At 37.4% G+C, this 15,346-nt stretch overlaps 3 protein-coding genes across 4 annotated transcripts in view; 2 read left to right on the top strand and 1 right to left on the bottom strand.

The window, feature by feature from the left end:
• The window catches only part of LOC105210435 (uncharacterized), a 53,238-nt gene extending 43,641 nt beyond the window's left edge, over positions 1-9,597 (top strand). For both annotated transcript variants that reach the window (XM_011181392.3, XM_054230303.1), the window contains 3 exons: positions 6,779-6,935; positions 7,014-7,135; positions 7,199-9,597. In XM_011181392.3, the coding sequence (XP_011179694.2) occupies positions 6,779-6,935; positions 7,014-7,135; positions 7,199-8,203 (1,284 nt within the window). In that variant the 3' untranslated portion in view covers positions 8,204-9,597. The remainder of the gene's footprint in view (positions 1-6,778; positions 6,936-7,013; positions 7,136-7,198) is intronic.
• LOC105210433 (uncharacterized) lies at positions 3,853-5,279 on the bottom strand. The gene is made up of 2 exons (XM_011181391.3): positions 4,587-5,279; positions 3,853-4,518 (listed from the first exon to the last, which is right to left on the bottom strand). Exons 1-2 carry the CDS (start codon positions 5,148-5,150, stop codon positions 3,970-3,972), a joined length of 1,113 nt encoding a protein of 370 aa, XP_011179693.2. The 5' UTR covers positions 5,151-5,279; the 3' UTR covers positions 3,853-3,969.
• Positions 9,598-11,972: 2,375 nt separating the features above from the next.
• Positions 11,973-14,597, top strand: LOC105210436 (UDP-glycosyltransferase UGT5). The gene is made up of 5 exons (XM_011181393.3): positions 11,973-12,211; positions 12,311-12,850; positions 12,932-13,371; positions 13,880-13,992; positions 14,058-14,597. Exons 1-5 carry the CDS (start codon positions 12,090-12,092, stop codon positions 14,502-14,504), a joined length of 1,662 nt encoding a protein of 553 aa, XP_011179695.3. The 5' UTR covers positions 11,973-12,089; the 3' UTR covers positions 14,505-14,597.
• The last annotated feature ends 749 nt before the right edge of the window (positions 14,598-15,346 follow it).

The following is a 15,346-nucleotide window of genomic DNA, read 5'->3' as shown; positions in this document are numbered from 1 at the left end:
ATGGTGAATGGCTCATTGAGCACATTAGTAAATACAATATTAATTTTGGTTTTTTTTTTTTTTTAACTCGATCTGCTTGAATTAACGTGTTATACGCGTCGTATGAGCGATTTGACATTGAACTGACACTTTGGATCTTCAGCTGTTAAGTGATAGGAAATCATACTTTTTGAGTGTTGAAAACAAGTGATATTTAGTATTTATTTCAATTATTATCTCTATTTTAAATATGTACTTCAAATTTTTAAATAAAAAAAAATGCAAAAAATATTTTAAAAATATATAAAAATATAAAAATAAATTAAAATATTTTATATAAACAAACTCCAATCACTAAATATTCAGTTAAAATAAAAAAAAGAGTTATCGAAAAAATACGAGTAGGCACTTGGTTGTCATGTTTTGCTGTTGATTAAAAGTATTTTAATGGCTTTACATGCCAACCAACTGTGGTGGGTAGATAGTCGGCAATAAATTGTTTACCACACAGTAGGCGAACCAGAATCGAATGTCGCACTTTATATGGCGTTTGTTAAGCAATCGAAAAAAAACAGCCTGTGTTATTTAAAATAAGTAAAGAAATAAATAACCTAGCTGATAACTGACTTCATGTGCGCGCTAAATAAGCAGCAAATAAGTGGTAGGAAGCTAAAGAAAGAATTGTTTATGTAAGAATGGTATAATAAATTTGACCATATAAGTGTCATTACGCAACAATATGCATGATATAATTTTCTAAGGTAGGTTTGTTAGCTTTGTGAAGCATTAACACAAATGTATTTAGTCCTCTCATGAATGGATCTGGGATTGTTAAGAGCTTCTGTTATGTCCGAAATGATGCCACGATGATTTTCGATGGCATTTTTATACTCTCGCAACAAAAGTTGCTAAAGAGAGTAGTAAGTCATAAAACTAAACGAGTTAGATATAGGGTTATATATATCAAAATGACCAGGGTGACGAGACGAGTAAAATCCGAATGTCTGTCTGTCCGTCCGTCCGTCCGTCCGTCTGTCCGTGCAACGGATAACTTGAGTAAAAATTGAGATATCTTAATGAAACTTGGAACACGTATTCCTTGGCACCCTGAGGAGGTTGCTTTCGAAAATGGGCAAGATCGGACCATTGCCACGCCCACAAAATGGCGAAAACCAAAAACTTATAAAGTGTCATAACTAAGCCATAAATAAAGTTATGAAAATAAAATTTGGAGCATAGGATCGTATTAGGAAGGGGCACATTTGGATGTAATTTCTTTGGAAAAGTGGGCGTGACCCTGCCTTCAAATAGGTTTTTTGTATATAACTCGCAAATCAATAAAGCTATATAAACCAAACTTTCTGCAGTCGTGTCTTTCAGCCGTTTCCTTACACAGTCCAAAAATGAAAGAAATCGGATAATAACCACGCCTCCCATACAAAAGTTAGGTTGAAAATGACTAAAACTGGGTTAACTCACTAACGAGAAACGTCAGAAACACTAAATTTTACATAAGAAATAGCAGAAGGAAGCTGCACTCAGATTTTTTTTCTTTATATTTTCTTGACACCCTGATGACACATGTGAAAAAATGGATGAAATCGGTTCATAACCACGACAACTTCCCATATAACACAATTGTGAATTCCATCTGATTCCTTCACTTTATAATGTATACGTAAGGAACCAATGAAGATAGCGGAATAAAACTTTACACAAATAGTACATATCATCTCTGGCTTCACTTGTGAAAAAATTGTCGAAAACGGACTATAACTTTTCAAGTCCCCAGATATCGGACATATTGAACTCAGCGCCTAAGTGTAAATTTTAACCGAACATATTGGTAAATCTCTTAGATAATTTAATGTAATTCAGAGGAAATTGTTTTCTTCTAATAGTGTGTCTCTGTTCCAAAAATTATTAAATTAGGTTTTTCAAAAATACGGTGGGCTTTAATCTTCATAATTATATTATAATTGGTTAATATGTGAGATACTATATCTTTGCGAAATTAAGTGCTGGTGAAAATGAATGAAATCGGTTCAGGAATTACCTCAGCCTTCATACACTATATAGGACATTTTCGTTATTCTATTAAACTTTGTGCCGAATTTATAGGTAAATTTGGGTGTTATCTTATTAAAATTTGTTCAATAAATTGCGAGAGTATAAAATGTTCGGTTGCACCCGAACTTAGCCTTTCCTTACTTGTTTTTTTTGCAGTTAATGCATATTGTAGATATATGAATGAGTTCACTAGTTTTTTGAGTTCTCATGATTCTCAAAAATTATAAAATATACTCTTTAAGACACATTTGCATAATTTCAATGACTTGGAAGGAATATTTAATTTAATAATGAACACAAAAAAGGCAATGATTTTTTTTTTCGATTTAAAAAAGGGCACTCAAATAAAATAGCTGATTTTGAACAATAATTACTTCACAAAGAAACTTTACCAAAAACATAAAAGGAAGGTCTAAGTTCGTGTGTAAAGTTACATTTTATGCTCTCGCAATTTATTTCTGTTATTTTATTATGGAACATACAATTTAACCTACATATTCGGTATAAAGTCGACTAGAATAAAGAAACAATCATATATAGTATATGAGGCCTGAGGTAATTCCTGAACCGTTTCACTCATTTTCACCACCAAGGTACACTATATCCAAGACCCTATGCTCACTTAAATTTGATATCTCACATATTAACCGATAGATGCGTTATAAAGCCCAGCGGAAGTTTTTATAATCCGAATATAAGGTATATTCCCAATAAGAGGAAGTTATGACCCGATTATAATCATTTTTGGTACAGAGGCACATTATTATTATAGAAGCAAAAGATTCACTCTGAATTTCTTAATATCTGAGATATTTACCTATATTTTCGGTAAAAAAAATATCCATTGGAACTGAAGTCCTCATGGGCGATATCTGGGGCCTTAAAACTTATAGACCGATTTCACCAATTTTTAATGAGAGAAAATTAGGTGTCATCCCTCAAATGTCATCTTTATATGAAGTTTTGTTCCTATACTTTCACTGGTGCTTAATTTATATATATGTAAAGGAACGAATCAGATGAAATACAAAATTGTGTTATGTGGGGAAATAGGCGTGGTTGTTAAAAAATTTCGCCCATTTTTCATCAGCAACATCAGGGTATCAAAAAAGTAGCATGTACCAAATTTTATTGAAATCGGTCGAGTAGTCCCCGAGGTATTTTTGGACTCAAAAGTGGGTGACGCAACGCCCATTTTCCTTTTTTACCGATCTGAGTGCAGCTCTTTTCTGCCATTTCTTCTGTAAAATTTAGAGTTTCTGAGGTTTTTCGTTAGTGGGTTAACGCACTTTTAGTAGTTTTCAGTGGAGTGTGGGCGCAGTTATTATTAGATTTGAACCAATTTCATGACGTTGAATGCGAAAGAGACATGTGTCCAATAAGTTTGATTTATTAGGTTTACGTGATTTGGGAGATATATTCAAAAAACCTATTTTGGGGCCGGGCTCCAAAGGGGGATCCAAATATGCTCTTCCGTAGTGTGATTCTCTCAACCAAATTTTTCTTTGATAACTTTATTTACGGCTTAGTTATAGCACTTTAAGGGTTTTCGGTTATAGTAATTTTGTCCATCTACGGACATTTAACTCTAGACTTCTCTCTCTCTTAATTGAGATGTTTTTATGTTATCCGAAAAAATAAGCGATCTACCAGTTTTATGAGGTTTGGTGAATTTCGTGATGTTTTTTCGTGACAGTTTTATATTCGGAGGTTTATCATTGTCGTGATACTGTTATTAAACGAATTATTTTTTTAAGCTTTAATCATACCAAATCCTTATTCGCCAAAAATCTTATTCCGTCGGTCGTTTTAGATGTTTATTAAATTAGTCAGTAAAAATTAATTGAAGAAGGAATTATTTAAGATCTTTATTTTTTGTTGTTTCGCTATAACTTCTCTGCCGAAAAAATTACGCATTCACTATGCTCCCTTCTCCTCACTTCCCTCCGAACCAGAGCCTTTCTCCTGCACCTGTTCTTCCTTCTTGCCATAATCCGAGAATGTCAAGTTAACATCGTATGGCGAATGCCAGAACACACCGATCGGTGTATAATTGTATGGTATAGGCCAAGTGTGCAGCTTCTCATCCAACTCGCCGGGTATACAATTGTACATTAAAGCACGCCGTTGGACATTGCAGTAGAAACGATTGCAATTCAGCACCAATTCGATGCGCTGCACTTCGGGTAAGAGTTTATTGAATGTGGTTGGCGTTAGATCTTCACCGAAATCAAGACTGTTTCGCCACAAAGTGAATGTACCCTTATTAGAGCTTAATGTACTATGTACAGCAGACTCCTGTCCACGCTGTATCTCTTCTGCGAGCGTGGTACACAGCTCGTGCAATTTATCCTTAATCGTTAAGTGTTGTTGGCTCATTAGCTCCACGTCGGTGACTGTGTTTGGCGGAAACTTTTCGTTAATGTTAATCGGTATGGCACGTCGGTAATGGAAATTTTGAAAATAAGTCTGAAAAAAAATGAAGAATATGCTTCCATAAAGAATACAATTGACTGCCTTCTTAGCCACTTACTTACCTCTCCAGTGCGATCTTCGGTGAGAAAGACTTTATTGACGTAGAAATATTTATCAGCGAAGGCACTCAATTGGTTACAAAAGGAGCCAACAATATCTTCAACGCATTCGAACATCAACAACGAATAGTCGCCCATATACAGAAACAGACCGGTGGGCTTATCGCCAGATATACTATTCTCAGCATCGTGCATTAATATATGTTGCAATTCCATCTGTAGGAGTATTTTAAAATCGAGCGTATCTCGTCGTGCCGATGTCACTGAGATTACTGAACGCCTGCCCGATCGGTAGGAACCGCCATGTGTCGGCAGTACTGTTGGCGTCGGTCGACTGTGTAGCGACGGTGGCTCTACATCCAATTTGTTCTTCGCAAATATATATATCCGTTGATAGAACAGACGACGCGATAACTCCTGTAGGTCTTGACGTATGTAGTCTATGAGTGATGCTCGTATGGAGTAGCATTCGGGTTGCTCGCGCACAATCGGGTCATTGAAACGCAGTGGACGACTAAAACGTGCTAACTTAAATGAACTGATTGATGTCGTTGCTAAAGAGGGCATTTTAGCTTTTTATTGGCGTTAGTTCGGAAATTTTCTAAAAATAAATGTATGTATGTTTGTTTTTGTAAATCTTTTTCAAATTGAATTTGCTGTCGTTTTCTTTTTTTCTGATTTTCGAAGTTTGTTTAGGTTTGCTTAATTGCGATAAACATTTGTTTCTTAGCAATAAACGAGTAATCGATTGGGTGTTGTTTACCGTCGTCAATGGTGATGTGTCTCTGGGAGTGGTTAGTAAGGCTGGATTTTTATATCAAAGCTTATTAAATATCTTATCTAAATATAATATATACTACTTCTTAGCTTCGTTCTTTGCATGATAGATGCGCAAAATTGAAATAAAAACTGGATTCGAAAAAGTTCTCCTCCAGAATCACTCTTTTCAGGCTCATCAATACCTTGATCCTCATCTTTCACCATATTTTTTTAATAATCTACAAATATCGGATTACCATTTGGTATACATATTTTCGACGTTCTCTAATTTTGTCTGTGGGTACTACCAGAATCCCAAAAAAACAATCTCTGGAAGTAACATGATATTTGAAACGCCTGATTAAGTAATTGAAGTCTTTGACTGCCATTCGTACAACAATCTGATATAACTAATGGATTTAAAGGGTAGACCATTTCGAGGTTCCCTACATTTTTAAAGAAAAAAAACACAGAAAATTCAAATTTTATGGGAAATGTTTATTATCATTCGAAATAACATCATTGGGCATTTATTTTTCAAATATTATCTTTTACAAATATTGGCCGCGGCTACGTTTCATATGGTCCATCCATTGAGTCCAATTTTCGATGATTTGTTCGAGTATTTCGACTGGTAACTGGCGAATGACATGCGTGATGTTTTGCTCCATCGAAGCGTTCGAAGACTTTAGACTTTACATTTCCCCACAGGGATAAGTCCATTGAATGCTGCGATGTATGAGAAATGGGGCCGTCTTGTTGAAACCAAATGTCGCCGAGATCACGAGCATCAATTTCAGGCATCAAATAGTCGGTTGTTATGCCACGATAACGGTCGCCATTGACGGTTACGTTCTCACCGGCATCATTTTTCAAGAAATATGGACCGATGATTCCACAGGCACACAAACCACACCAAATTGTTGTTTGTTCTGGTTGAATGTCAGCTTTTGAATCTCTTCACGTTGCTCTTCGTCCCAAATGCGGCAATTTTACTGGTTTATATACCCATTGAGCCAGAAATGGGCCTCATCGCTGAAAAGAATTTGGCTCGAAAACGTCATATCTTCTTGAAACTTTTCAAGAGCCCATAGAGCGAAGCGATGTCGATTGGGTAGGTGGAGTGGCTTCAATTCTTGCACAATTAAGATCTTGCCGAAGTTGTTGCGAACGGCGTCGAATCGACTCTAAACGGTCTTTGTATACACTTTCTGCAAACTGAACTTCCCTTAAGGACCTATATATATTCTGCTGGGAACAAAGATGCAGAAATATAATGGGCATTATAAAAGAGAACTCTACAAATATGAAGTGATACGAATATATAATAATTTCTATATGATTGTATTTATTTAAGAAGTTTCCTTAAATCTGTTCTACTATAACTGTTATTTCAATTTATAATAATTAAAAAAAAAAATTATTTTCATTTGCAGCTTTCACTATATGTGGTAGTGGAGGGCTCGTGGGGTTCTCCGGGCGATGGCCAATATCATATACAGACCGATGAAGGACCGGAACGCTATTTTCGATTTCAAACGGATAATGGACAGTTCCGTAAGGAGAGACGTCTCCAAGATGGTACCGTTGTGGGTAAGTGCTTACCTCTATTACATAGAAACATATATACAAAGTATGCATAACAATGAGATCCCAAATTAACTTTTGTAGGCACTGAAGCTTGGATAGACGCCGCTGGATTTTTACGACAGAAAGACTATATTGCCGATAAAGACGGTTATCGCATATTAAAGTCGAAGACAGTGTTTGTGGGTCATGACAGACATATTGAGGTGAGTTCAAATGACATCATTTTGTGTTTAAATTCACTCACACATATTATTTTAACCCTTCAGGATGCCATCAAATCGACAAAATCAGCGCCAGCGCAGAGTGGTGTGCTAGTTAATGGTCGCAACGGACTGCGCGAAAACACCGCTAGTGTTAATGCTGTGGAAACAGCGAAACATGTAGCTGTTGCATACACAACAACTACAACACCACTACCGCCAATCATAAGCGAACCCATCGTGCCACACGATCCAGCTTCGGAAGCGTACGATGGCAAATTAAATTATCTCTCCCCCGCAGAGGCGGCGAATATACAACCCACCGGCAAGCTGGGTTTCGATCACTACCCCGATGAACTGCCACGCCTTATCCAGCGACAACGCGAACGCGTACAGAAACCATTAGCAGCACCTTACGACACACCCGCCAGCAATTCGCTCACCGAATACAATCAAGACGCAGCGCAGGCGCAACGTGAGGGTGTTAATAGTGCCGCGCCACAATTGCCCGCACTCGATATGCAACCACCGTTGCTGAGCAGAGGCGCCACACGCCAGCGTCTGCGTCCGATTGCGGTCTACGACACAACACCAGCGCCGATATCAGCCGCTGAAGCTGCCGGTTATTCAACACCCGCACCATTTGCGGCCGCCTCAGCAGGTGAGAGCGCGCCGAACGCACAAGGTTATTACTACCAACGCACGTCCACGCCAGCCGCCACGACAAATGCCTTGGAGATCAATCAGCTGGAAGACGGTTTACTGCCACCATTGCCGCCGACAACACATCGGCGTCAACGACCGTCAGCTGCGAATAGTTTAAGTGGACCAGCGGTGCCGTATGACGGTGTCGGTGTGACGGCTAATGGCTTCCGCTATTTCCTACCGCATCAATACCACGAAGAGGAGCAATTTGCGGACGAGAAACGTGCCGGTAGCTTTGGTTATGTGGATCCATTCGGTATACGCCGCGTGGTCTACTATAATGCATCACCGGGACGCGGTTTCGTGCATAGAAATAATAACCGTTATGTGGGTCTGGGTGCGGCACCGTACGACGCCGTCGTCTGATGCGGGAACTGTAGACGTAAACGAAATATAAACAATGTCTGGCGTAAGCTGACCACTGAAATAGTGCAGCTGTTGTCTGATTCACCAAATATCTTAGGAACGAACCAATCCAAAGCAGCGTGTAACTAGCCAAAGAGTGGATATATTGGTGTAATGGTTTAGCAAACCTATAAATATTTAATAGAATTATAATTATTTAAAGTCAAAACTGCCGTGAAGAAGTCAGCGTTGCATACTCCTCAGTTTTTTTTTTTTGCCGGGCATTGTTTGTATTTTCAACGAGTTCACGCGTATACATATAGAAATCTATATTGTATATGTGTGAATATTATTCGTATGTGTCTGTGTTAGTTCGATATATATATATATACATATTATTTAAAGAGAATTATAAAATAATTAATTTATATGATTACAATGTATTTTGTAACGAATCGTAAGGGGCTCTGAGCCGAGAGTACTCGTTATTGCGAACGAACGAGCTACAGTTAGTTTAAACGAAATCACATTCATGTATTAATCTTGCCATATTAACAAAAAAAGTTATATATTTAAACAAGAAGCGACTAACATATTTAATAATATTAAAAAATAATTATTAAAAAAAAATTATTAAAAATAAAAATTTAATGAAATTGTAATTAATAATAAATTAGCTCTAGTAATTAGTGCAATAAAACTGCAAGCAAGTAGTTGAAATAATTTATATTAGCTTTCCCTTCGTAGCTATAGATTTAACATAATTAATAATTTAATTTAATATTATTTTATTTTATTTTATTTTATTTTAATTTATTTTATTTTATTTTATTTTATTTTATTTTATTTTATTTTATTTTATTTTAATTTATTTTATTTTATTTTAATTTATTTTATTATATTTATTATTTTAATTTTAATATTTTTTATTATTATTTATTTAATTCACACCACTTTGCGTATTTTGTTGTATTGTAATTTTGTGCGTATTAACTTGTGAACAACAACGATATGAATAATGAGTGACGAATGTATTTTTGTAATTATAAACATAATTTCATTAAATTTTAAATATGTACATACTAAAAAAATATATATATGTATATGTAAGCTGCGTAGGCACTTTCTCACTGCAATTCCTGGCCAATAGTTGTTTATTGTAATTTATATAAGCTAGCCTTTCATTAAGCTCTGCTCTCCTATAACTATATTAACTGCCTATTAACTCACAAATTAAATTAAATCATTTAATAAAATAATTTATTACGTCATATGTATGTTTGTATGCAGTTGTGTATATGTAATGAACATCCGTTGCCGGGAAACTGTCTATGTTATGAGAAAATGCTGCAAGTTCAATATGTATATGTATGTAAATGCTATAATAAATATTGTGTAATTAAAAAATTAATAAACTCTGTGCATTTCCTTATTATCTCCAATGTAAAGCAGGTAATTGTTTTTGTAGCAAAAGAAAGTAGCACATAAGGATGTACATAAGTACTCAATGATGAAATACTTAATTACAACCGTTATTTATAGGAAGATAATATTTAATATTTAATTTCATATAAATGTTCAGATTTAAATAATGAGAGATGAATACTATATACATACATGTATGAATATTGGTATTATGTAATATACAGATGTACATATGTACATATGGTAGATATGTATGTATGTATAGAAATTCGCCCGTTGAGGTAGCATGCAGCATAGGTTAGGTTAGGTTCGTAGGTAGATCTCTGCAATTGCAGGAAGATCTCACTTGAATAGCTTAGGGCGCTGTCGTTTGTGATACCAATAAACTCCTAAAGGATCAAAACCATCCTTATGATTCGGCAAAATGCTTAGAATCTTTTACAAAATTCTTAAGTCGGCTAATATCAATTCCAGCCAATTATGTTCGCCGTAGGGGAGCCTGCCAAGGTATTCCAACCTCAGTCTTGCAAAAGCTGGGCATTGGGGGAGGAAATCCTTCGATGAATTCACCTCGATTTACTCCGAACAGCTTGGATCTGCCAGGATCCCTAATCTCAATACATGAGTGCCAATCGGACCAATGCAGTGGTCTGGTAGCCTAATAATTGTATTGATTGAGAGATTCCAACAGAAAACTCCCCCACCCACCTTCTCCCTGAGCTTCGATCCATCCGTGAAAAAGCTTACTGCACCTCTTCTCCATCGGCTTCTCCCCTCCCATATAGCACACGGCATGTGCGCAGAGAAGAAACCGCTAGGAGACGGTTCCGGTGTCCAAGTAATCAGCGATGGAAGCGGACTGACGGAGGATTTCACAGTGCCCCTGTTTGAGACCTTTCATGTACCAGCGTCTCTCAGTCTGATGTCGACCTTTGACGCAATGTACCAGCCAGAAATATCAACAGGTGCCACGTATAAGGTGGCATTGTTGGTTCCAGTTGCTAAGCGAGTGTGATTTTTCCGAGTGACCTCCACCAGAGGACAGCGCCCATAGAACATTATGGCCTTAATTATGGTATTATAGAGCCATAAAACACAATCTTACAAATATCAGCCTTATTGATATTTTTTTTGGTAGACATTAGCAGTTTAATCTAAAAAGTTTACTGTCCGTAGACCGTGCCTTAAAAGAGACAAACTTGACAGACAGCCTTCAAAAATGGCCACTAAAGAAACAAGAAAAACATTTTGAAAATATATTTCTTGCTAATTATTTATTCTACTACCTAGAGAGAGCCTCCTCCTGCGAGACACTTTGACGATCTTTGGAATACCGTGAAAACGTACCCATAGTATGGGTAAAAACCGGCTATAACCAAGAAAACTTACCGTAAAACAAAATGTTCAATACCGCCAGCTTGATAGTAGTAGATAGAGTAGTTGAGTATTGTCGAATTATCACCTATATCATGAATAGAAGAGTCATTTGTTGATGTAGAAATAGCAACAATGCTCAAGTGGCCCTCACTATAAAAAATAAGAACTTAAATTGTGAAAAGATGCATCTCAGAGCTTTCAGTAATTAAAATGAGATATTCTAATTAATATTAAAACTTTATCAAGACCACAGGGTAGTTCAGGGAGGATATTAATGTTAGTGGATTCCAGTCCCGGTGAGTCACAATGGGCCTTGGTGCGAGGGCAGATAACCACTACACCTAACCTAACTTAACCTAATTAAGCGAACGAATTACAGATTCAAAAGATTTCAAATTCAATGAAATGAAATATACAGACATACACATATTACAATTCCTAAAGTCATTAAAAGACAACTTAGAATTACTGGGAATTCCCTTTAGCTGAATGACATCAAGATGCAAGATAAGCGCGATCCATATTAATAAAAGTTGGAAAAGTCAAATTATTGATAATATGCTCTTCTCGGTACTATAAACACTCAACAGACAAATAACCCAACGTGTAACTGCAATGTTTAAGAGGAGAAGCCTCTAACAGAGATCACTATAATTTTATATACATATATTTAATAATAATAATATATACTACAAGCAGTGATCTATATTTTTACATAATATATGGTATAATGCACCGTGTAATTCGCACGCTTCTCAATTTCACTTCGTATGACTTATTTCACGCTCTTCTGCTCTCAGTATTTCACTGACGCTCTTCTAACCGCTCTTTTTACTTATAAAAGTGCGATTTCGCTTTAATTTTCCACATACGTTCCACAAACGCTATATTCTTATCACAACAACAAAAGCCATAAATACACATAAAAAGACGATAAGATAGGCTCTCATTAACTGCCACCACCGTCACACTGGAGCTCTGATGTTTGTGCAATTCCACACCGGTGCTTCACGTACCGGCGCACCGTGATAAACATTTCAGTAGTGAAACGGGTCCCACAGAAAGTGCATATTTGGCAGCTCGACTTGTGCGCAACTTAAACGCAATGAAATTCAGAAACTTTGCAATCGGATTGCTCGTGACGACGCTCTGCCATGTGCTCAACAGCGCAGAAAGCGCAAATATACTCAGTTTAGTCGAGGTTATAGCGCCGGATCAACAAATTTGGTATATTTGAGTGTAAAACAATTGCGATTACATTAAATTGTGTTTGTGTGTATTTTATTTTTAATTTCTCTGTTTACTCATTTCGGCATACGCCCGTAGGCACGATGCGATTATCAGGGGTCTAATTAAACGCGGCCATAAAGTGACGCTAGTCAGCGGCAGTACATTGCACTCGAAATCGCCACAGTTCACACAAATTCATTTGGAGCAGGTGAAGGGAGTATTGGACGCCATCAATAATAACGCGCCCAGTCGCTTGGCGAATGCGTGGCTGAATCCCTTCGAGCGCCTCCACTATTGGTATGACAAACAGATGCGAATCTGTCAAAGTGTGCTCTCATCCAGTGGACTGGATGAGCTTATGGCACTCTCTAGAGGCTCGGGCGTGGAGGAACCGTTTGACGTGATCATCTACGATGCCACATATGGCCACTCCTGTTTGCTGACACTGACACAGCTTTTCGAGGAGGTACCCATTGTGGCAGTCAGTGCATCGCATATCACACCGGATTTTCTGCAGGTTGTGCCTGGCACGCAGCTGCAACCTGCCACTGTGCCACATTTCGCCAGCTCACACGACATGCGCATGAATTTCTTCGAACGTCTACACAACACACTGATCTATGCCGCCGGCCAGTTGTGAGTCACCGCCACTGAGCGCCAACAACAAACATATTTGCTCACAAATATTTTGTTTTTCACATTCTCTTTTGCTTACAGCTTTCGTCAGTTCACGGTTTTGCGCGTACAAGAGGCTCTTCTGGCACGGCATGAGGCATTGCTGACAGCTCATGTAAAACCCACTTTTGAGCGCATAAACGAGCGTGTTAAAGTCGCGTTGGTTAATAGTCATCCAGCGTTCGATTATGTGCACTCGTTGCCGCCGAATGTTATTCAAGTCGCTGGCCTACAATTTGATAACATCAATCGGCCGCTTTTGGTGGAGATGCAAGCGTTCATTGACAACTCACTTGATGGTGTCTTCATTATCAATATTGGCGCTGAACTCTTAACATCGTCACTCATCGAGCAGGTACTCAGTGTTGTCGATAAATTCCCTGAATATGGTTTTGTTTGGGGTGTAAAGAAGATTATGATACCCGCGGCTGGCAGAAAAAATCTCTATGTGGGAAAATGGTTGAAGAAGAGCAATATTTTGGGTGAGTACTTTACCTAAGAACAAATCTCTGTTTGATGGACTAAGCTTTAAATTCTATATTTTGAAGAACCTTTGATAATATGAGCCGCGATCGAATCCCAACCATAGTTGTAGTTTCTACAACAGAGAACATAATTCCACAAATACCGAAGCTGCTTTAATCGCTATAAATCGGGGAATTTTATGATGTGATGACATTTTTCCTCCTAACACAAGTTCGGGTCCGTATCCGCCTATTATTATCAAATTTATCGAAATTATTGTGTATATGCTGGTTCTCTTCGACTTCCAATATCACGACTTGAGGGCCTCTCAGCAAATCATTTATTTCAGAAGTTCTATTGATAGATTATATTTTCTCTAAATACATACATGAAATTCCTTCCTTGAAAATATTTGAAGTGTAAGTGTATTATAAGGTCATCCAAGGGTCTGAAGCAGATGTCCCAAGTTCTTTAGACGAATTCATATCCAAAACCCCTAGCCTAATTTAAAATCTTCTCTTACAGCACAAAACAAAGTAATTGGCGTTATTACCGGCGGCAGTCATATGGAAGTGCAGGAGGCGCTCTACCACGGAGTACCTATCATCGCAATAAAGAATAACTTGCAACCACCAAGTGTGAGTTCTTATAACAACTAACACTATCTACAGTAATCATAATTATTATCTTTAATACCACACAGATCGCCACTCGCGTGCAGTCATTGGGCATCGGCCTAAGCGTGGATTTAAGTGCTGGCGCTGAACAGCTCCAAAGCGCCATCTCAGCATTAGCTACGCAGCCACATTACACAGAGAATGCGAAATCTCGACAGGTGGCTTTTCGTAATCGGCCACAAAGTGCGCTCGATGAGGCACTCTGGTGGATTGAGCATGTCTTGGCGCACCCGAATGAAAGCGGTTACCTTTACTCGGAGGCAGTTGCTGAAACGGGTTTCTTCGTTTTACATTCCTTGGACGCCATGTCTGTGCTGCTCTTCATGTTGGTAATGTTCTTGGTGAATGCTTATGTTGTGCTGAAACAGTTAAGGGAACAATGGGGCAAGAAGCCCACTGAGAATGTGGACAAAGAGAAAAGTCTGAAGCGTAAAACGAAAAAAACAAATGGCAGCAAGAAGAAGGCGGAGTGAGGCGGACTAGACTGCAGCCAAAAATTAGAAATAAATATTTAATTATTTTAATAAATTAATGAAATTAACTCGCTATAAACGCGGTTACAAGAACGCTTTCGGAATTTCTGAAGTTTGGTTATTCCTTCCCAATATTATACACTGACTCGTATCTTTCTGATCTTAGTTTTAAATTTAATCGCATTTGATCTGTATACAAATGTTGTCTGTCTTGAAACTATTTATGGTTGGGAATTCAAAGCAAAACTTAACAGATTATTCCAGAGATTATTAAATCATTATCATGGTTCGAATTATGTATGGCCCGCCGTCGTTATGTTTGGATGGTCAAGGCTTCTTGATTTCTAAGTTACTAATTTATTGTAAATACTTTTAAGAGCCCAATTTTTCAAATAGCAGTAGAAAATCGCCTGTTAATAACTTCAGAAATTGTGGAGGATACCAGAGTTTTGGATTTGGTTCATTATATTTCAGACCTTTTAGAAATTTTTTGTAATTAACCGAATTAAATGTAAAGCTAGAAGAATGATCCCTGATATTTCCAATGATTCTTGACATTTCCATTCTTCAGGTTTGTATATACATATATGTTCTCACTTCTTATCCTTTCAATAAGCTTTAAGTAATGAAAGAACTACTGGAGATTCATTTTTATATATAGAGAAATATGAGTGACATTTCTGTAGGGTCAGCTATCTTGGGAACAGCAGATAAGTAGTGAAAGTGTTTCTTGAGTGGATCGATCTATAGCAGTTTTATGGTGAATCATTGAGAGACTGAGAAAGAAAGGAAAAACATACTTTTTTGACTGCGTTGGAACTGATTCCAAGACGAAAAGAATA

Source organism: Zeugodacus cucurbitae, chromosome 4 (genome assembly GCF_028554725.1).
Source record: "Zeugodacus cucurbitae isolate PBARC_wt_2022May chromosome 4, idZeuCucr1.2, whole genome shotgun sequence".
NCBI lineage: Eukaryota > Metazoa > Arthropoda > Insecta > Diptera > Tephritidae > Zeugodacus > Zeugodacus cucurbitae.
Note: the sequence above shows the minus strand (reverse complement) of the source record. Positions and strands in the feature narration are given on the sequence as shown.